Raw genomic sequence first — 21,945 nt, forward strand, 5'->3', positions numbered from 1 at the left:
GGTGATGTTACGGAGGTGGAAGTAGGCTGTCTTGGCAATGGAGAAGAAATGGGGTCAGAAACTTAGCTAGGGGTCAAATAAGATGTTGAGATTGCGAACAGTCTGATTCGGCCTGAGACAATGGCTGGGGAGGGCGATGGAATCGGGGGAAGGAGCGGAGTTTGTGCTGGGGGGCTGAAGACAATGGCTTTGGTCTACTTAATGTTTAACTGCATCTCATCCAAGACTGGAAGTCGGACAAGCGGACAAGGAGGGGTGGCGCGAGACGGCGGAGGGGCGGAGCGAGACGGCGGAGGGGCGGAGCGAGACGGCAGAGGGGCGGAGGGGCGGAGCGAGACGGTGGAGGGAGACGGCGGAGGGGTAGAACTGGTTGTCGTTAGTGTACCCCATGTCTGCAGGTTATTTTGCCAAGGAGTAGCACATAGATGGGGAAGAGGAGGGGGCCAAGGATAGATCCTTGGTGGATGATGGAGGTAACTGGACCAGGTGTGAAGAGTGGCCAATGCTGGAGATACTTTGGCTATGATAGATAAGTGTGGAACAAGGCGAGGACAATCCCACTGAGCTGGACAATGGAGGAACGGCACTGGAGGAGGATGTGCCGGCCAACTGCGTAAAGGCTGCAGAAAGACCAAGGAGGACGAAGAGGGAAAATGCATCACCGTCACAGAGGACTTCAGCGTTTTAAACAAATGTGCGTCTCAGACTTGGCAACAATAGGTCTAAGATAGTGAGATATGAGTCAGTAACTATCACAAGGGGGGACTACGTGGCAGCACAGGTTCAATGTTTTAAAAAAGTGTTTCATTAAATTTCTATTAACATCCTCAAAATTTAAAATCCCAGAATGCTTCCCCAGTTTTTCCCGCTATTAGAGATGCGCAGGTTGTTCAGCTGGACACCTGATACCAGCTACAAACTGATGATTACATTTTGATCGTGTCATAACATACTGGATTTTTCAGCATTCATTAAAATTAATCTTGAGACACCCTGGGGATATAAACATTTCATTTCATTTCTGGATGAGAGTGCATACTGATTGCAGTGGGGAAAATGATACAGGTTCTTGCGAGCGTGTTGTAATCCATCAAGCTGGTACTGCAGCATCAGAAATGTTAAACCCAGGAACAAGGGGTTACAGAAATATAGAGAACTTACTTGCCACACTTGATGCATTCTTCCACAAACATGTTGCCATGGAGTTCTGACAGCTTGTCTCTGTGGAAAGAAAACGCAGTAAAATCATGAAACCCAGCTGTATCCTGTCTTGTTTCCACGCAGCCTGGGACCGGATTTTCAGATGTGAAGTTGCTGTGAATGGACCGCACAGCCCCTTAAAGGGGCCGCACACCCAAAAAATAATTAGGGGGAACATAAGAAATAGAAGCAGGAGTCACCATTTGGCCCCTCGAGCCTGCTCCACCATTCAATAAGATCATGGCTGATCTGATCATGGACTCAGCTCCACTTCCCTGCCCTCTCCGCATAACCCCTTGACTCAATTAACATTCAAAAATCAGTCTATCTCCACCTGAAATATATTCAATGACCCAGCCTCCACAGCTCTCCAGAACAGAGAATTCCATAGATTTACAACCCTTTGAGAGAAGAAATTCCTCCTTATCTCAGTTTTGAATGGGCAGCCCCTTATTCTGACACTATGTCCCCTAGTTTTAGTTTCCCCTATGAGTGGAAATATCCTCCCTGCATCCACCTTGTCGAGCCCCTTCATTATTTTATAAGTTTCAATAAGATCACCTCTCATTCTTCTGAATTCCAATGAGTATAGGCCCAACTTACTCAACCTATCTTCATAAGTCAACCCCCTCATCTCCAGAATTAACCTAGTGAACCTTCTCTGAACAGCCTCCAATGCAAGTATGTCCTTCCTTAAATGCAAAACTGTACGCAGTACTCTATGTGTGGCCTCACCAATACCCTGTACAGTTGTAACAGGACTTCTCTGCTTTTATACTCCATTCCCCTTTGCAATAAAGGCCAACATTCCATTTGCCTTCCTGATTACTTGCTATATCTACATACTAACTTTTTGTGTTTCATGCACAAGGACCCCCAGGTCTCTCTGTACTGCAACACTTTGCAATTTTTCTCCATTTAAATTATAATTTGCTTTTCTATTATTTCTGCCAAAGTGGATAACCTTGCATTTTCCCACATTATACTCCATCTGCCAAATTTATGCCCACTCACTTAGCCTGTCTATATCCCTTTGCAGATTTTTTGTGTCCTCCTCACTTGCTTTCCCACCCATCTTTGTATCAGCAGCAAACTTGGCTACATTACACTCGGTCCCTTCATCCAAATCATTAATATAGATTGTAAATAGTTGAGGACCCAGCACCGATCCCTGCGGCACCCCACTAGTCACTGTTCGCCAACCGGAAAATGACCCATTTATCCCGACTCTGTTTTCTGTTAACTAATCCTCTATCCAGGCTAATATATTACCCCCAAACCTGTGAGCTTTTATCTTGTGCAGTAACCTTTTATGTGGCATCTTATCGATTGCCTTCTGGAAATCCAAATACACCACATCCACTGGTTCCCCCTTATCCACCCCTGCTCGTTACATCCTCAAAGAACTGCAGCAAATTTGTCAAACATGATTTCCCTTTCATAAAACCATGCTGACTGTGCTTGATTGAATTATGCTTTTCCAAATGTCCTGCTACTGCTTCCTTAATAATGGACTCCAGCATTTTACCAACCACAGATGTTAGGCTAAATGGTCTATAGTTTCTTGCTTTTTGTCTGCCTCCTTTTTTAAATAGGGACGTTACATTTGCGAGTTTCCAATCTGCTGGGACCGCCCCAGAAGCCAGGGAATTTTGGTAGATTACAACCAATGCATCCACTATCTCCACAGCCACTTCTCTTAAGACCTTAGGATGTAAGCCATCATTGCACTCTAGCTGTTGAAATATGATTTTGCTGAGTAAAGAAATACACTAGTTACATAAGAACATAAGAAATAGGAGCAGGAGTAGGCCATTTGGCCCCTTGAACCTGTTCCACAATTCAATAAGATCATGACTAATATGATCTTGGGCTCAGCTCCACTTCCCTGCCCGCTCCCCATAACCCTTCACTGCTTTATCGCTTAAAAAATTGTCTATCTCCGCCTTAAATATATTCAATGACCCAGCCTCCACAGTTCTCTAAGGGCAGAGAAATCCACAGATTTACAACCCTCAGAAGAAATTCCTCATCTCAGTTTTAAATGGGCAACTCATTATTCTGAAACTATGCCCCCTAGTTCGAGATTCCCCCACGAGGGGAAACATCCTCTCTACATCTACCTTGTCGAGCCCCCTCAGCATCTTATATGTTTCAAAAAGATTACATCAGTTTGCGACCAGTGTATTTTATCCACAAGCAGCACTTTTACAAATGGTCCTTGACCTGAAAATTAGTTATCCTTGATTGCATCTCCATGAAAGATGTAGAAATGACTACCCTGAAATGGCATTTCAGAGGACCCCTTCCCCATGTTCTTGTAGATCACTTGTTTCTCCAATTCTCCTCCCTCTATTTCTTTGTGTCACATTTTGCCTTTAAACAGAAATTCATTGCCCTGCCCTCACTCTCCCAGACCGCTTTGTAAGCAAATGCACTGCATGGTGTGCTGCTGAGGCAAAGAGACCAGGTTCAATACCGGCATGTGGTGAATAAGCTAATTAGATAGGGCTGCTCAGAAGCTGCAAGAATTGGCTTCGGCATTCCCAGGTCTAAGGGAGGGGAAAGGAACAGTTGGGCTCCAGTTCCCATCACAGCTCAAATAGAAACATAGAAATTTACAGCGCAGGAGTAGCCATTCCGGCCCATCATGTCCACACCGACTGACAAAGAGCCGTATGGCCCTTGGTCAGCAGCCCTGGAGGTTACATATAAACCTATGAACAATGACGGAAAGGCAAAGAGCACCCAGCCCAACCAGTCCGCCTCACACAACTGCAACACCCCTTAAACTAAAACATTCTACACTCCACCAAAACCGGAGCCATGTGATCTCCTGGGAGAGGCAAAAACCAGATAAAAACCCAGGCCAATTTAGGGAGAAAAAATCTGGAAAAATTCCTCTCCGACCCATCCAGGCGATCGAAACTAGTCCAGGACATCACACTGGCTGTATTCTATTCCCTGCAGTCCTTACCATTATATCTGCGCCGTCCAACAAAAGGTAATCCATTCTAATCCCAATTACCAGCTCTAGATCCGTAACCCTGCAGGTTACTGCACTTTAAGTACCCATCCAACCAGTGGTGAGGGTTTCTGCATCCACCACTCTTCCAGGCAGCGATTTCCGGATCCCCACAACTCTTTGCATAAAGAAGCCCCCACCCTCCTCCTTAAATCCCCTCTAAACCTTCCACCAACCACCTTAAAACTATGCCCCCTCGTAACAGACCCCTCCACCAATGGGAATAGGACGTTATGAACTATCCACTATGTCCAGGCCCCTTAATATTTAGTACACCTCAGTAAGGTCTTGATAGAGAATTCAAACAGGCTGCATTTAGACAGGCTGTGAAAAAACACAGGCCACATTAAAACGTTAAAAGACTTTCAATTGAGCCAATAAGGTCAAAGAAGGCGAGTTCTTTTCTGTAAATTGATCCAGGTATAAATACAGCCATTTTGACCATGTGGTTTCAGTAAGACAAAGGAACTGGCAATCAGCCAGCAGCTTGTTACTCTCTGCCAAGATTAAAAAGTTAAAACTACCATTGGAGTTCGTATTTCATTGGAAATTAAGAGATCTAACAATTTTGGCGCTGCGAACAGGATCGCTGAGGAAAGAAACTGAATTTTGGACATCGGACCTACATATTGAGGTAAGGACACCTCTTTTTAAAAAAAAGTCCTCGGTCAAAAGTCTAAATTCGCCTCTCCTTCTACGCGATTCCGAAAGCCTCCGGTTTGTGAACCCTCTGGTTGGTAGTCGGCTCGAGGTCCCATAGACGTCTAAACTTCGGCGGTGTGTTAGTTAATTAATCACCAACCTATTGATCGGCTAGCAAGCCTATGACTCGAGACCCCAGTAAAGAACTTAGTAAAGAAATGGCAGCAGGAGACAAGAACAAAGAATTGCCTACAACTGTTAAAGGTGGGCAGGCACCATCTGAAGTTTCGCTAGATTTAATTCTCAAACAGTTGAAAGAATACATAGAGCAACAATTCAACTTATCTAAAACCTGTATTAAGATCGAACAAAAGTACGGAACCGCCAAAGGACAATGGTCCTTGGACGAGATTAAAAGGGTCTGGGGAAAAACGACCCATATGAAAAATAAAGAGCGAACTAGATGGTCCCTAGCGGTTATGGGCCAGATCCGAAACCGGAATGAAATTATAATGCGTTCCCAACATGATCGAGAACTGACCAGTACAAAGGATCAATTGCAAGCTGTTTGTGCACAGCTGCGACAGAAAAAGCTTGAACTTGAAAAGCTGGAAGCGGAAGTTAAAGATCTTAACGGTGAAATTAAAGAATGGAAAAAATCATTAGGTCAAGAGACAGTAATAGGAAAAGGAAAATGTATTGATCAATTCCCAGGGTACCCATGTTTGGATAAATTAAAAGTGCAAACCCGAAGACACGACCGTGGAATAGATACGGTTTCTGAATCCTCCGACAATACAGTGTCGGAGGATGATGAAGAATTAGGGGTGCGCTTTGCCCCGTTTAAAAAAAGACAAGTTGTAGTCAAATCAGAAGAGACTGCGGATGAGGCGGAACCAAAAAAACAAAGAGAAGGGTGTATGCAGAATACTTAGTTCATGCTCCGGCAGACCCAGAGAAAATTGATAAATGGTCCAAGGAATTGCCCAATCCAAAGAAAGGGGGAGTAAAAACGTGGGACCAATTGGACCGCTTAAGAAATATATATCAACTTCATCCCTGGGACGGAGTGCAAATTTTGACCATAATGGTGCCAAAAACACAGGGAGGAAAATTGCACGACAAGGTAGATGAAGCTTTGGGGCAGAATGAGCAAGAATTAGACGCAGGATGGGAGGCGATTAAACACTGGCTGCAAGCCTTCAGTCCAGCTAAGACAGACTGGGGAAAAATTGCAGCCTGCCAACAGAAAGGAACAGAGGAGGTCCTGGAGTATGACGAGCGGTTTAGATGCACGTGGCTAGAACATTCGGGTATGAATAATACGGATGAGGAAATGGATGAACAAGCGTTTGGACCCCTGAAAGCAGCTTTCATGGCAGGTCTAAAGCCAGAACTGTCCAAAATGCTTAAGGTAGTGTTACCGGACTGGGAAGGTGGAGGAACTACCTTTGCAGCATTGGTGGATCGATGTAACCAATTAGATCGGGATATGGGAACTAAAGTCCAAGCTGTACAGGCTATGGGATGGAAATCCCAGGATTCCGATAAATAGTCATTAGGAAAATTACCCGGAAAATGTCATTATTGTGGGAAAGAAGGTCACAGGGCCAAGACGTGCAGGGCAAAACAGCAAGGTCGTGGCTGGGGAAGAGGACGCAGCCAGGGATACAATTCAGCCAACAAACCAGGCTTGTCACAAGATAACGACCTCATAGAAGCATTTAAGCGACTGACAATACAACAACAGAAGGAGTTACTTGGGATAGCAAAAAACGATTAGAGCCCACCCTGGCCACCTTCCTCGCACTAATACAACAAAGGGGAGATGGGCTATATATAACTGTGAGGGTGGGCGATAAGGATGTGGACTGTCTTTGAGACACAGGGGCGGAATTAACATGCTTACCCCTACAATATGGAGAATTTTTGCCGTTGGATGGTAGGGCACGTACAGCCTATGGAGTTGGGGGCCATAAAATGGAAATTAAAAGGACAACACCGGTACTTATAGGGCTGGGTCCACATGAACTAACCACGCCGGTCTGGATAAGCCCAGTAGATCAACCCCTTTTGGGAATGGAGGTTCTAATCCAAATAGATTCATCGTTGCATTTGGAGGATGGTGGGGTGACATGGTCAATTAGAACTTTGAAGAAAGAAGAATTGAAGGAACACCCGATATGGGCTAAAGATAAGAACGATTGTGGCCTACTCCAGATGGAGCCTGCGTCATTTACAGGGACCAAGCCTCCATGCACTAAACAGTATCCCATCAGTCAAACTGCCATCGCGGGAATCTTACCGGTTATTCAGCAATTGGAGAAACATGGGGTGCTTATTAAAACGCATAGCTCCTCCAATAGCCCCGTGTGGCCGGTACAGAAATCTAATGAGACTTGGCGTTTGACTGTCGATTATAGGAAAGCTAACCAGTGTATTGATCAAAAAGCTCCTTTGGTCGCAGATCCCTCCACCATTTTTAATGCCCTCAAACCAGAACATAAATATTTCTCGGTTATAGATATGGCCAACGGATTTTGGTCGGTGCCTCTGGCACCGGAGGTTCGACAGTGGTTTGCTTTCACTGTCCAAGGACAACAGTATACTTGGACCCGGTTACCGCAGGGTTTCCACAACAGCCCTACGGTATTCCACATGGCTTTACAAAGCCATTTGCGAGAATTACCTCCCCTGTCATCCACAGTCATCCAATATGTAGACGATATCCTGCTAGCTTCAAACACGGAAGAACAGCATGAACAAGATTTACGAGCTTTGCTGGATCACCTTCGGCTGAAAGGACATAAAGCCAGCATCGACAAAGCACAAATATCCCAAGAAGAGGTTGTATACCTGGGACAAAAGATTTCATAAGGAAAGAGAGAACTTACCCAGGATAGAACTGCAGCCATTCGGGCTGCTAAACAACCCACCACTATTCAGGAACTAAGGTCTTTTTTGGGATTGTGTAACTTTAACAGAAATTGGATTGACTCCTTCACACAGCTTGCTCAGCCACTGAATGATATTTTAAAGGGGAAACGTGCCTCTAAAGAAGCCATCATCCTCACTAAGGAACAGCAAGAGGCCTTCCTGAGTTTGAAAAAGGCTTTGTGTTCGGCACCGGCTCTGGGAATCCCCGACAGTGGTAAGCCATTTACCCTGTTTGTTCATGAGAAAGAAGGATATATGACAGCTATACTGACACAAGAACATGGGGATCGGCAAAGACCTATTGGCTATTATTCGGCAAAACTGGATGCGGTAGCCCTCGGATGGGGAAGTTGCCTAAGGGCCATGGAAGCTACATGTCGAGCAGTAATGATCACTGCGGGTCTAGTCCTCGACCAAAAGCTGATTGTCAAGTGTCCCCACACCGTACATGCTTTGCTGTCTATGAATAGAATGTCTCAGGTGACAGCAGCAAGATGGACCTGCTGGACAGCAGTTTTGGAAGCTCCTAATCTCCATATCGTCCGGGCCAGCCCGGTTAATCCCGCAACTATGCTCCCGATGTCAGAATCTAGGGAGCAAGAGGGGGGAGAATGTGAAGAGCATGACTGCGTGGAGATTTTAAAAGAAACAGAAGAAGCAGCCTTAGCAGCAGAGGAGCCTCTGCACAACCCAGTCCTCATCCTGTTTACAGATGGTTCCTCCTTTGTTGACAATGGTACCAGAAAAGCAGGATGGGCAGTTACAACCTTATATGAGGTAGTGGCAAAAGGACGTTTACCCTCAGGAACGTCAGCACAACAGGCCGAGTTACGGGCCCTGTCAGAAGCATGTCGAATAGCAGAAGGACAGACAGCTAATGTCTACACAGATTCGCGTTGTGCTTTTGGAGTCGCTCACGACTTTGGTATGTTATGGCGGAAAAGAGGATTCCTCACTGCTGCTGGTACACCTATCCGAAATGGAAAAGAAGTCCAAGACTTACTGGAGGCCATACAATTACCTCAGGAAGTGTCCATCCTGAAGTGTAAGGCCCATACCAAGGAAAATACCACAGAAGCACAGGGAAATGCCCTAGCCGACCAGGCAGCTAAAGATGCCGCCTCACAGGGCGTTCCTCCAGAAGAACCAACACAGATGTGCAGATTGAAAGCACGCAGGACTCTGACACGAGACCTTCAAACAATGCAAGGTGAGTGCTCTCGAGAGGAAAAATGGACATGGATTGAGGCAGGAATTAAGCTATGCGAAGATGGTGTCTGGAGACAAAAAGTTACCGACAAGCCAGTTGCGCCACAAGCGCTTATGCCTTTTTTAGCCCAACAGATCCACTCATTGGGACACTTGGCCTCACAACAGATGACGGCACGGTTCCAGAAAAGCTGGTGGGGTCGGGGATTTAAAAAACATGCCCAGCTGGTAACAGACCGCTGTGTGGTCTGCCAGAAAAATAATTCTGGACCCATCACGGTAATGCCCCAACTGAGGCCCCCTGCCCCTGTCGGACCATTCCAGCATCTGCAGGTTGATTATATATCTCTTCCTTCATGCCAAGGATACACTAACATCCTTGTCATGGTCGACAGATTCTCTAGATGGGTAGAAGCTGTCCCAACTAAAAGAGCCACAGCCAATCACACTGCAAAGGTCTTGTGTAAGGATTACATTCCCCGATGGGGAGTCCCGAGTAGCATTGACTCAGATCAGGGAACACACTTCACAGGTGCTGTCTGCCAAGAAGTCTGTAGGTTACTGAACATTACGTGGGATTTACACTGTCCTTATCATCCACAATCATCAGGACAAGTAGAGCGAATGAATCGAACTCTGAAACAACGGCTTGCCAAATATCACCAAGAAGGAACACCATGGCCCCAGGCACTACCAATAGTGCTATGTAGCATTAGGGCAACTCCGAACAGAACTACAGGTCTAAGCCTATTTGAAATTATAACAGGAAGACCCATGTCGCTGCCAGGAACTATCGATTTACGGAAAGCTGATGTTCACTTAATGAGTGACACTTTGTTGTCATACTGTCAGAACTTAACCAATACTATTAGTTCTGTTTCCCGACAGGTATCGGCAGCTTGGGGTAATCCACCCGAAGGAGAACACGACATCATCCCGGGAGTCTGGGAGTATGTGAAAAAGTTGCATAAAGAACCTTTGGGTGCCAAGTGGGAGGGACCTTATCAAGTGTTATTGACCACCCAGGCAGCTGTTAAAGTCCAAGGAAAGAAAGCCTGGATCCACGCTTCACACGTTAAACGAGCACCCGTAACTGAAGCTGAAATCTAATATGGACAATTACTTTTCGCGAAAATGTATAAATTTACTGTAGTATTGATTGTCGGTATTCTAGGCATAGGCCTACTTCTTACTAGCCGACCCTCTGCACCAAAGGGAAATAGTAGGGTAGCAAGGGAATTACATGTAAATACCTTTTACTTTTATATTGTTTGTTTATGTTGATTAAATGTTGTTGCGACCAGGTGGCTGTAGCTGCTGTCCCGCAGGTGAGACACCTTGCAGGTCCCAGCAGACCGTCTGTACTTGGCACAGGGGTATGTTATGCTTAAGGAAAGGTGGTTTACTGGTTGCATTAAGATATTGATTTGGATTAAGTTGGAATAAGGTTAATTAACCTACTAAAACCAGACTTCCATTGTGGCCACGATGGAACTCGGGTTGGTGTAAATTTGTGTGGAAGCTACTAGTCCGGACATGTGGCGAAACACATCAACAAATTTTAGAATTTTGTAGAATGTTTAACCAGTGATACCTGATGTTTTATGATTCAGTCTGTGAAAGAATCAAAGGGGGGATTGATAGAGAATTCAAACAGGCTGCATTTAGACAAGCTGTGAAAAAACACAGGCCACATTAAAACATTAAAAGACTTTCAATTGAGCCAATAAGGTCAAAGAAGGCGAGTTCTTTTCTGTAAATTGATCCAGGTATAAATACAGCCATTTTGACCATGTGGTTTCAGTAAGACAAAGGAACTGGCAATCAGCCAGCAGCTTGTTACTCTCTGCCAAGATTAAAAAGTTAAAACTACCATCGGAGTTCGTATTTCATTGGAAATTAAGAGATCTAACAGGTCTCCTCTCAACCTCCTCTGTTCCAATGAGAATAAACCCAGTCTATCCAATTTGTTCTCATAACTAAGATTCGCCATTCCAGGCAGCATCCTAGTAAATCTCCTCTGCACCTTCTCGAGTGCAATCAGGTCCTTCTTATAATACAGCAACCAGAATTGCACACAGTACTCCAGCTGTGGCCTAACTCCATAACAAACATTAAAACAAACTTAGAAAAAGCTCCTATAAGGATCTTGCTAACTAGTATAAAAGTATTGTACAATTTGAGCATAACTTCCTTGCTCTTATGCTCTGTGCCTCGGCCAATAAAGGCAAGCATTCCGTATTCCTTCTTAACCACCTTATGATAATCATCATCATAGGCAGTCCCTCGGAATCGAGGAAGACTTGCTTCCACTCTTAAAATGAATCCTTAGGTAGCGGAACAGTCCAATACAAGAGCCACAGTCCCTTTCACAACTGGGACAGACAGTCATTGGGGGGGAAGTGAGGGTGGGACTGGTTTGCCGCACGCTCTTTCCGCTGCCTGCGCTTGATTTCTGCATGCTCTCGGCGATGAGACTCGAGGTGCTCAGCGCCCTCCCGGATGCACTTCCTCCACTTAGTTCACATTGGGGCAGGCTTTGGTCATGATGGTCCCCCCAGGGCCAACCCACCGAGACTCAATGTGGAACTACGCCCCTGCCAGCAGGCACTGCTTTCAGCACAGGAATGGTCTGGGAGTGGGAAAAGGGCAATCAATGGGGGTAAATAAAAAGCACCAATATTCATACTATCAGTTATTGATAACACACCTGAATGTCTATATATTCCTCTAGAAACATTGATCCAATACTAATTATGTAGAGCAACCATCCTGATGACTGAGGCCTGAAAAAAGATTGCATATTAATTTAATTTTCCAGTCAGGACGATGTGTAGCATGAATAATGTGGATTGAAATTTAAGATACAAACTCCAGAATTAATGTAAATATAATAGCAATAGAAATAGTCCCTTTTGTACCTATTCTGTGTCACTGCTTCAAAAAAGAAACCTTAGAAGTGGAAAGTTCTTTATGTTTACGGCCCCCTCCAAAATAACTTCAATTTTTTAAACTGTCAATTCTTTATTAAAGTTCCTCCGTTTAGATGTTGTGGCTCAGGAAGAGGCAGTTTGTTCAATATGAGAAATATGCCTTGAAAGAGAACAGCGTATTGCTTCTTTGTAGCCTTGTTTTACCCGACTTCCTCGGTCAGCAGTTGTAAAAGTTGGAGAGGTGCAAGTGGGAGTAAGTGCGCAAGGCAGGTATATGGAATTCAGTTAAAAAGGAATCCAGTTGTTACATCCCTAGCCTATCCCATCATATAATTAAACATTAGACAGTATGGGCACACTCCTGAACCGAAGGCATTCAGACCGCTTACAGGAACGGCCCGCACTGCTGTACCCTGGAAAGTATCTCAGGCAAAACTAACAAGAGCTTCACGTGACCTGGAAAGTGGGATTTGGCTGGATAGCCCTTTGTGAGCCGGCACGGACACAATGGGCCGAAATGCCTCTTTCCATGTTGTGAATTTCTATGATTCTATTCTATGACCTCAATATTATCCTAATGCTGATTTGCACATGCTCAAGGCCGACTAATGGTGTCAAAAATAGGAGAGCCGTCCATGTATAAACATGAAGTGGGGGGGGGGGGGGGGTTAGGATCTATGCTAATCGTACAGAAAATTGGTTTAAAAAAAATAGTTGAAATAAAACATAGCTGCACAATTCAGATCTTTCTAAAGAACTGCTGCTAACTTTATGGAGTTATTTGATGTCAGCAGGAGGGCAGAGAATCAAACTAAATGTTAACGAGTAAAGATTTGTTCAAGGAATCTGAAGCTTTATGCTCAGCATGAGGAAACACTCACTCTTCCAAAAGATAACAGGAGGATACGTGAAGGAACTGAAGATGTAAAAAAAAAAATTTCTTAAACCTCCAATCCATTTTCTTATAAGTCCTGTGCATATCAAAGCTCACACTTTAAATATATCCTTAGTACAAAAAAAGGTACGGTTTTCTGATTGGCTCTGCTTTCCCATTAACCATCAAAATACAGGTAACCGTGATCCATTTATAGTGTCAAAAATAGGGGCTGGAAGCAATAAAGGTGACATTTATTATATTTGTCCCCCTCCTAGTTTTCAAATAAGTTATACAATTCTTTCTTGAGGTCTCCAAGCTCTCTACTTCCTGATTTAGCACATCCCTCCCTCCTACTCTTTGTACGTTTCGTGGTGTCCTGCAGTGTAGTCTCTGGACTTTCACCTGAGTTTCTCAACTAAAAAACCCCCACCTCATCAGGTGTCAGACGTGGCTCAGCTGGTAGCACTCCCGCCTCAGAGTCAGAAGGTCGTGGATTCAAGCTCCACCCCAGAGACCTGGGCACATAATCTAGGCCGACACTTCAGTGCAGTGCTGAGGGAGAACTGCACTGCCTGAGGTGCCATTTTCGAATGAGACGTTAAAGAAGCCCCTTCTGTCCTCTTGGGTAGATGTAAAAGATCACACAGCACTATTTTGAAGGGCAGGGAATTCGCCCTGGTATCCTCGCCAATATTTATCCCTCAACCATCATCATTAAAAGAACAAACGATCTGGCCATTATCTCATTGCTATTTGTGCGAGTTTGCTGTGCATAAATTGGCTACCGCGTTTCCTACATTACATGACTACACTTCATTGGCTATAAAGAACTATGGGAAGTCCCAAGGTTGTGAATGGCATTATATAAATGCATGTTCTGTCTTTCTTTCTCATCACATGGGTATCAAGGTGGAAGAGCACACACCTCCTCTCCCTCCGTGGTATCGCAGTGCCCGCACCAACACTGTTGCACCTTGAATGTTATTGCAACATGTCACGCATGTAAAGGCAATCAAAATATCCCCTTTCAAAACCAGCATCAAAAGCCTTTATAGAACTATCTTGGATTAGCCACAAATCTGTCAGGCGATGACCTGTTTCATGGACTCATATGAAGAATTGCCGAAATCAATTCCAAACAGCATTTGTTTGAAGAGATGTGAAGCTCCAGAATTAGTTCCAGTGATCCTGCCTTATGCCTCGGGTCCTAAAATGATTGAAGACTCTACTGCCCGTATGAAAATTGGTTTCCTCATTTTGAGGGGCTGGAAGCATTAAGTACAGGGTGCCAGTTGAGTTTTGCAATCATTCTGGTTTCAGTAATGAAAATATCCCTTGTGCAGCCTTTGATAAAAGTTACCTAGTCACAACCTGATTTGCATCAGCCATCATATTTTACACGATCAAAGACTCCTCCCCGTTGTTAAGCGAATCGGAAGAACCATCTTCTCAAGAGCAACAAGGAATAGGTAACAAATGCTGACCTTGCTCACGGCGCCCTTATCACAAGAATGAATATACAAAATAATTAACTGTAAGAGTAAAGTTACGCAATGCATACCATTTCGGTAAAGTCTTGAGCTTTTAGCCCTGTACACCCGGTCTCGCACAGTTTTACTTCAGGTTACCCTGCCCCATGCTGGGAGGACGAGATAGTTAGAATATAGATTGCTACAATTGAAACTCGGATGGTGTAAGTGCAGGGTGCAGGGGCAGTGCTGGGAATGAAAATGTCAGTATTGCAGTTCAGAATGTGATTGTGAAAACTCATTCTGAATTAACTGTCCACTTTTAGTACCATTTACTCTGACCACTCACATTGTAGGATCCAAATCTCCGTGTGACAGTATTCTCAAAATGGCCCCGAGAGAGAGAAGAAAGTTACCAAGAGCAACAGGAACTGAAAGCAAACCTACTAAAATGTGCATGTGCCCTTTCAACCTGTATTATAAACAGAATACTGCTTGGGGAGCTGAGGCATACATTTTATTCTGGGAAGATTCTTATAGCCAATCTACATTTTCCTTAGTCAAAATCTGTATTCCCATTACCTACCCCTGAAAAGACCACTTCGAGCCAGCTAAAATGAACTGAACTGCCTTTTCTTATTCCTGCCTATTGATATTCTTACACAAAGATGAATTTTCTGTACAAATAGATGTTTTAAGGGTATAATGATCATCATAGGCAGTCCCTCGAAACGAGGATGACTTGCTTCCACGCCAAAAAAGGATGAGTCCACAGGTGTTTCAATGAAGGACCTAATATTCCAGGTCCTGAACTATATCGTGAAGGGTGGAAGATGCCTGTGCGTGGATTTTTTTAATGTGTGGTGGCCGTTGCACACCAGCCACCACACGGGCTTGACAGAGCTAGGTCTTTACAAGTAGAGTCCCTAGATTCCACTGCACCCATAAACATTTATCATTTGAGAGACTAGGAGATGAAGCTTTCCACAGTTTCTGCAACACTCTCAGAGTCAGCATTACTGGTGACACAACGTCATTCCTTTACACTAACAGAAAAAGCAATAAAACCAGTTTACTTGTTAAAGGAAAAAGCAACAACAAAACTCCAGATGAACAGCAGCAGCAAATTTCTGTCAGGCACAATGCAGTGGATGGTTAAATGATGCACCGTGGCAGAAATTGCCATCAGTCATTAGATTCCTCAGCTAACAAGTTTTAATTAGTATCCTGAAACAGGGGCACTAAACAACTGAAGGCCACAATCCCAAGTAGTGACTTGAAGCTAGCCACTAATAATCCAATAAGGAATTCAGAAGAAACGTCATTACCCAGAGAACGTTGAGAATATGGAACTTCCAGCACAGGGAGTGGTTGAGGTGACCAGCATAGATGCATTTAAAGGGATGAGGGAGAAAGAAAGAGAGGGATATGCTGATAGGGTGAGATGAAGAGGGGTGGGAGGAGGCTCATGTGGAGCATAAGCCCATTGGGGTCAAATGGTCTGTTTCAGTGCTGTAATGTCTATGTAATTCTGTGTTAGTGTCTGGCTGGTGTGGAGTAAGGGACCAGATGATGTGCCTTTAACCTAGATGTACTCTCAATCGTATATACACATTAACCTACCAAAACTATCAAAAGCTGATGAGCAGCTTCAAAAAAGCTGACCCAACCATAAAACACCGACAGCTCAATCTCTGCCCTTGATCAGAGGCTCTGGCAGGCAACGTGGAGTACAGAGACCCTGGCTTGGGGTATAATTTATGAAATCGGTCACTTACTACATTCTGCAAAAGCAGAGCTTGCAGCAGTGGGGGATTTCGAAATGATTGGAAAAGGATGTAAATGCTGAAGGCAAGAGATTTATTTCTTGGGAGAGTTCAGGGGGAACCCATCCAGGAGCTTGTGGCTTTTTGGAGCCTGCTGCAACCCAGTGTAAATTTAGGTGCCATTTTTGTAAGATCTCGCTAGATTTTAACCACCGCTACCATTTTCTCTTAGACATTATGTAACTATTTACGACTTCTCTAGACCCATCTTTTGTTTCTTTACTTGCCCCATTATAACCTCCTTTTACCATCATCCTGCCCTCCAGCCGATCACAGATTTTCAATGTTGTTCCCTTATTATACCCCCTCTGTATTTACCCTGCCTCTGTACTGGCTTAAAAACTCCATCTTCCAATTCTGGCGAAAGGTCATCGACCTGAAACGTTAACCGTTTCTCTCTCCACAGATACTGCCAGACCCGCTGAGTGTTTCTAGCACCTTCTATTATGTATATGCTATTGTTTGAATTCCGAGCTTGTTTATCTGCTGGCATTGTGCCACTGACCTTACTAATGTCAGACTCACCTCTCTACAACACTGACTACAACCGGCAGTGAAGCGCTCTGTGACAGCCTGAGGTTGTGCAAGGTGCTATATAAATGCACGGTCTTTCTTCCTTTGCTCTGTGGAGGCCGTTTAGTTCAAAAGGTTTTAGCTCTGAGGGAAGATTGGATAGGCTGGGTTTATTTTCTTTGGAAAAGAGGCTGAGGGGAGACCTTATTGAGGTGTATGAAATTATGAGGGGCCTAAATAGAGTGGAGAGGACGGACCTATTTCCCTTAGCAGAGGGGTCAACAACCAGGGGGCATAGATTTAAAGTAATTGGTAGAAGGTTGAGAGAGGATTTGAGGGGAAATTTCTTCACCCAGAGGGTGGTGGGGGTCTGGAACTCACTGCCTGAAAGGGTGGTAGAGGCAGAAACCCTCACCACATTTAAAAAGTACTTGGATTGCAATTGAAGTGCCGTAACCTACAGGGCTACGGACCGAGAGCTGGAAAGTGAGATTAGGCTGGATAGCTCTTTGTCGGCCGGCGTGGACACGATGGGCCGAAATAGACTCTTTCTGTGCTGTAAATTTCTATGATTCTATGAACTGGGTTTCCCCTGAACTCTCCCATGTGCTTTTGTATCTAGCAGTTATTACCTGAACTGTGCCCTCTATTCGGTTCATGTGAAAGTGCTTTTGAAATGTTTCCTGCTGGCTATATTCAGTTTATCAAATGGAGTGGATCAATGGCTTGTTAACGTGTTGTGCTGTATACCAGCTTTCCACTTTGTGGAAAGTATTTTTATCTAAGCTGATACCATACAGTATTTGTGTGCCTTTTGATTAAAATGGAGTCCTGGCCCTTCCAGAACTTTCTGCATTTTAGCAGTCAGCTTGCATAAACAGCTAAACCTGCTGTTAGATGGCTTGTGGTCATCAGACAGCTAGGAGACAAGTCATGCTGAGACAAGTAACCCCCCATGGTGCTCTCCTATTGTCTACACTACAGGAGTTCCATGTCACCTCACCCTTATCTTCTAGCCATTATCTCTTTCCGAGACCTCATCCATTTGATGCAAACAGATAAACTGACCAGGAAATTGAAACAATCCTGACACAATACAAGACAGGTGATAGCCCATTACCTATGACTCATGGAGTAATGGCCGTTTGGCTTTCTGATAACCCTGACAAAAGGAAATATCTGGATACCATGTCAGGACCAGGATATAGTAATTAACTCTTTATCTGTATTCACTGACTGTGAGACAGAGCAATACACAGGGAGAGGCCAGAACTTTGGTTTTACTGTATAAATATCTTGTTAAACTGAACCATTTCGGAGGTGTTCACTTAGCCCTTGACTGAGTGTGACCTACCCCTTGCGAGCAAGTAAAGAAAAGAAACTTCTACCGGAGCTGTAAGTGTCGGAGTCATTCTTTTCGGAAGTCGAGATTTCGACAGTTATAACTTGGAGGTTCCACCGAGATGCATACTCTCTGTCCTGTGAGTAAAACGGATACGGGCATAGTGCCTCTCCAGTGAAAGGCTTCAGTGGCCAAACAAGGTGAGCATTTTGCTCACAAGAGGTTTCTTCACTGTTGAATCGCATATGTAATCTGTTGTCCACAGCGGAGGTACTGCATCTACAAGACTCGGCATTTAAAAGTTAAAGGTATTTTTTTTATAACCATTTCTTTCTCAGCTCGCCAGCAGAAGAGAACAGGTTCTGGAAAAAATCTCGAGACAGCCCGGGGAAGGTTTCAGTAGGTAAGGGAGCGCTAGTCGATCGAAAAGGGTTCCAGGTTCTTATGTGATAAGATTTTTATTGTTTTTAATTCGGAAGGGGTTCTTATGTGATAAGACTATAAAAAAAAAGAAAGCGCAATCGATCAAAGAGTTTGGGTACGGAACCTTAAGTTTTATCAGTTTTTTATTAGGATAAGTTAAGGACTCGGTCTGTAGTGGCGTACAACGCAGACTGAGAATTTGTTTAGAGGTTATGATTTGTGTACTCGCGGGAATATTGTTTGTTGTCCTTGTATTACTGTTGTGTGCAACACCTTTGTGAGTCATTGCCATTAGAGAAACGGGAAGAGTTACTAGGGAAAATTGTGATTCGGGAAAAAAAAACCCACAAGGATTGATTAAGAAAAGAAACAGTAACTGATTGATCAACTACGATTGGTTCGTGCCAACATATCTCACACACCCAGACTGAGCCCGAATTAAGAGCCTTTTCAGGCCATGTAACAGCCAGGAGAAGTGGGCGTAGAGAACTCGGTTGGCCGAAAGGATTGTGAGATCAGAAACTGTGGGAAAATCTTAATCATCCAGAATGGGTGCCGGAGCAAGTTAAAACACCACAAAAGGCACACCAGCCTATGTCATGCTCCAGAATTGTGGTCAGTCTTCAATTGACCAAAGAAACAAAAACGGTAAAGTGGACTAAGGGTGAAAACAGGCCATTTCCACCCGATGGTTCATTTAATTTAGAGAGAACAACTTGTCTCCAGGAGTGTCTTATAAACAGAGATCCAGGTAGAAAAAAAAAAGGAAAGTAATAGAAAAGGCCTGGGTTCTGATTCTTCAAGCCCATGTAAAATTAACAGAGGAAGTAAATCAAAAAAAAAAGAGAACCTGATAGTGACTTATGGATTCAAAAAAAAATGAAGCTAGCAAAAGAAAAAGCTTTATTGAATGGAGAGAGACTTGTGAATGTCTTGTCTTTGAATGAGAGTGCGTGAATGTCTTGTCTTTGAATGAGAGTGCTTCTGTGTTTTTTTTCCCTTGTGTCTGGAAACCTGTTTGGAAAGGTTGTGGAGCTGCCTGTTTGTTTTAGCTCCACCCACTTTTTCAAACAAAGTGAAGTTTTTTTTAACCCTTCATAGTGTTGTCCTGTATGTGGGAAGTTTAAGACATTTTAAGTTAGAAGCGCAGGTGTGGATTTATTCGGATGAGAAGTTACGGAGCTAGGAAATGCACAAAGGATAGGTTTGTTGAGACATGGTCCCGGTGGTTAAAAGTTGTAATGACTTTTTTTTTAAAAGCCTTTGTGGGTCTCTCGAGGTGCAGGCTGGGGGAGTACACTTTCATTGTCCTTGGTGTAAAATCTTGGTACAAAAGCTTCTAGCTCAGTAAGAGGATTTTTTTTAGATAAAGAATGGCAGTACAATATTTGAATTGGGATTTTGAGATATTTCAGGTGATCTCCTTGATCAACATTTTGGGTGTATTGGAAAAATCTTGGGTTTGGAAGCCTTTTAATAAAATTAGAAAACAAGTACTTTACATTCTGTGATCTGTGAATCACTATAAGCATAAATGAGAAGTCCATGTAACACACAGATTCGTCCAGTTCAGAAGCCCACACAAATGGAGGTGTGTCCAAGACCTATGAGCTGTGAAACATAGAAACATAGAAAATAGGTGCAGGAGTAGGCCATTCGGCCCTTCTAGCCTGCACCGCCATTCAATGAGTTCATGGCTGAACATTCAACTTCAGTACCCCATTCCTGCTTTCTCGCCATACCCCTTGATCCCCCTAGTAGTAAGGACCTCATCTAACTCCTTTTTGAATATATTTAGTGAATTGGCCTCAACAACTTTCTGTGGTAGAGAATTCCACAGGTTCACCACTCTCTGGGTGAAGAAGTTCCTCCGCATCTCGGTCCTAAATGGCTTACCCCTTATCCTTAGACTGTGACCTCTGGTTCTGGACTTCCCCAACATTGGGAACATTCTTCCTGCATCTAACCTGTCTAACCCCGTCAGAATTTTAAATGTTTCTATGAGGTCCCCTCTCATTCTTCTGAACTCCAGTGAATACAAGCCCAGTTGATCCAGTCTTTCTTGATAGGTCAGTCCTGCCATCCCGGGAATCAGTCTGGTGAACCTTCGCTGCACTCCCTCAATAGCAAGAATGTCCTTCCTCAGGTTAGGAGACCAAAACTGTACACAATACTCCAGGTGTGGCCTCACCAATGCCCTGTACAACTGTAGCAACACCTCCCTGCCCCTGTACTCAAATCCCCTTGCTATGAAGGCCAACATGCCATTTGCTTTCTTAACCGCCTGCTGCACCTGCATGCCAACCTTCAATGACTGATGTACCATGACACCCAGGTCTCTTTGCACCTCCCCTTTTCCTAATCTGTCACCATTCAGATAATAGTCTGTCTCTCTGTTTTTACCACCAAAGTGGATAACCTCACATTTATCCACATTATACTTCATCTGCCATGCATTTGCCTACTCATCTACTATATTCTCACAATGCTTAAAGGATGTGGAATGAAGTATCCCGGAATGCTTTCCAGAGTCTTAAGCAGTTCCTCACTTCAGCACCAGCCTTGGGATTACCAGATTACACTAAGCTATTCAACTTATTTGTGCATCACAAGTCGGGTTTTGCACAATCTGTTTTGACTCAGTTACATGGGGACAGGCAGCGACCGATAGCATATTTCAGTACCCAACTAGACCCAGTGGCACCGGACTACCAGGATGTCTTCCTTCACTGGCAGCAGCTTATTACACTGTACAACAGGCTCAGACAATAACTCTAAATCATCAGACCATTTTGTATATCCCACACTCTGTCGAGATTTTACTTACTAAATGTGCCACCCAACACCTAACCTCCGCAAGAACCACTAAATACGAGGTCGAACTGTTATCAAATCCGAACCTTATCATCAAAAGATGTACTACCTTAAATCCAGCCACTCTACTCCCCACGGAAGACGACGGCGAACCCCATTCATGTGAAATGGTAACCGAATTAGTGACTAAACCACGTATCAATTTAACAGATGTACCAATGTGTAACCCTGATCTAGTGTACTATGTTGACGGATCAGCCTTACGAAATGATAGGGGCCAACCTAGAGCGGCTTATGCAATTGTAACTCAGTTTAATGTTGTCGAAACAGCCTCTCTTCCAGACTCCTTTTCAGCCCAACAAGCCGAATTGTTTGCATTAACTCGAGCCTGTATTCTGGCTGAAGGACACACAGTTAATATCTATACTGACTCCAGGTATGTTTTTGGGGTATCACATGACTATGGACAAATTTGGAAGATTCGCGGGTACCTGACTTCTTCAGGAACCCCTATCAAAAATGCAGAACAAGTGGAAAATCTCCTGCGAGCCATTCAATGCCCTTTGAAACTTGCCATTATCAAATGCCAAGCACATACAGGCCAGTCAAATGAGGTGGCACTTGGGAATGCCAGAGCTGATAATGCAGCTAAGTCAGCAGCTCTGTCGAAAGGGGGGATGCAGGTGTCATTGTTCCCACTAAGGAAAAATAATTGCTCAGACCCGCCACCCACTA

General features: G+C 44.1%; 1 protein-coding gene across 2 annotated transcripts in view; it reads right to left on the reverse strand.

Moving 5' to 3' along the window:
* sirt6 (sirtuin 6) overlaps positions 1 to 21,945 on the reverse strand; it is a 139,040-nt gene that overhangs the window by 45,360 nt on the left and 71,735 nt on the right. For both annotated transcript variants that reach the window (XM_070859998.1, XM_070859997.1), the window contains exon 3: positions 1,162 to 1,221. In XM_070859998.1, the coding sequence (XP_070716099.1) occupies positions 1,162 to 1,221 (60 nt within the window). The remainder of the gene's footprint in view (positions 1 to 1,161; positions 1,222 to 21,945) is intronic.

This window comes from Pristiophorus japonicus, chromosome 18 (genome assembly GCF_044704955.1).
Source record: "Pristiophorus japonicus isolate sPriJap1 chromosome 18, sPriJap1.hap1, whole genome shotgun sequence".
Lineage (NCBI taxonomy): Eukaryota > Metazoa > Chordata > Chondrichthyes > Pristiophoridae > Pristiophorus > Pristiophorus japonicus.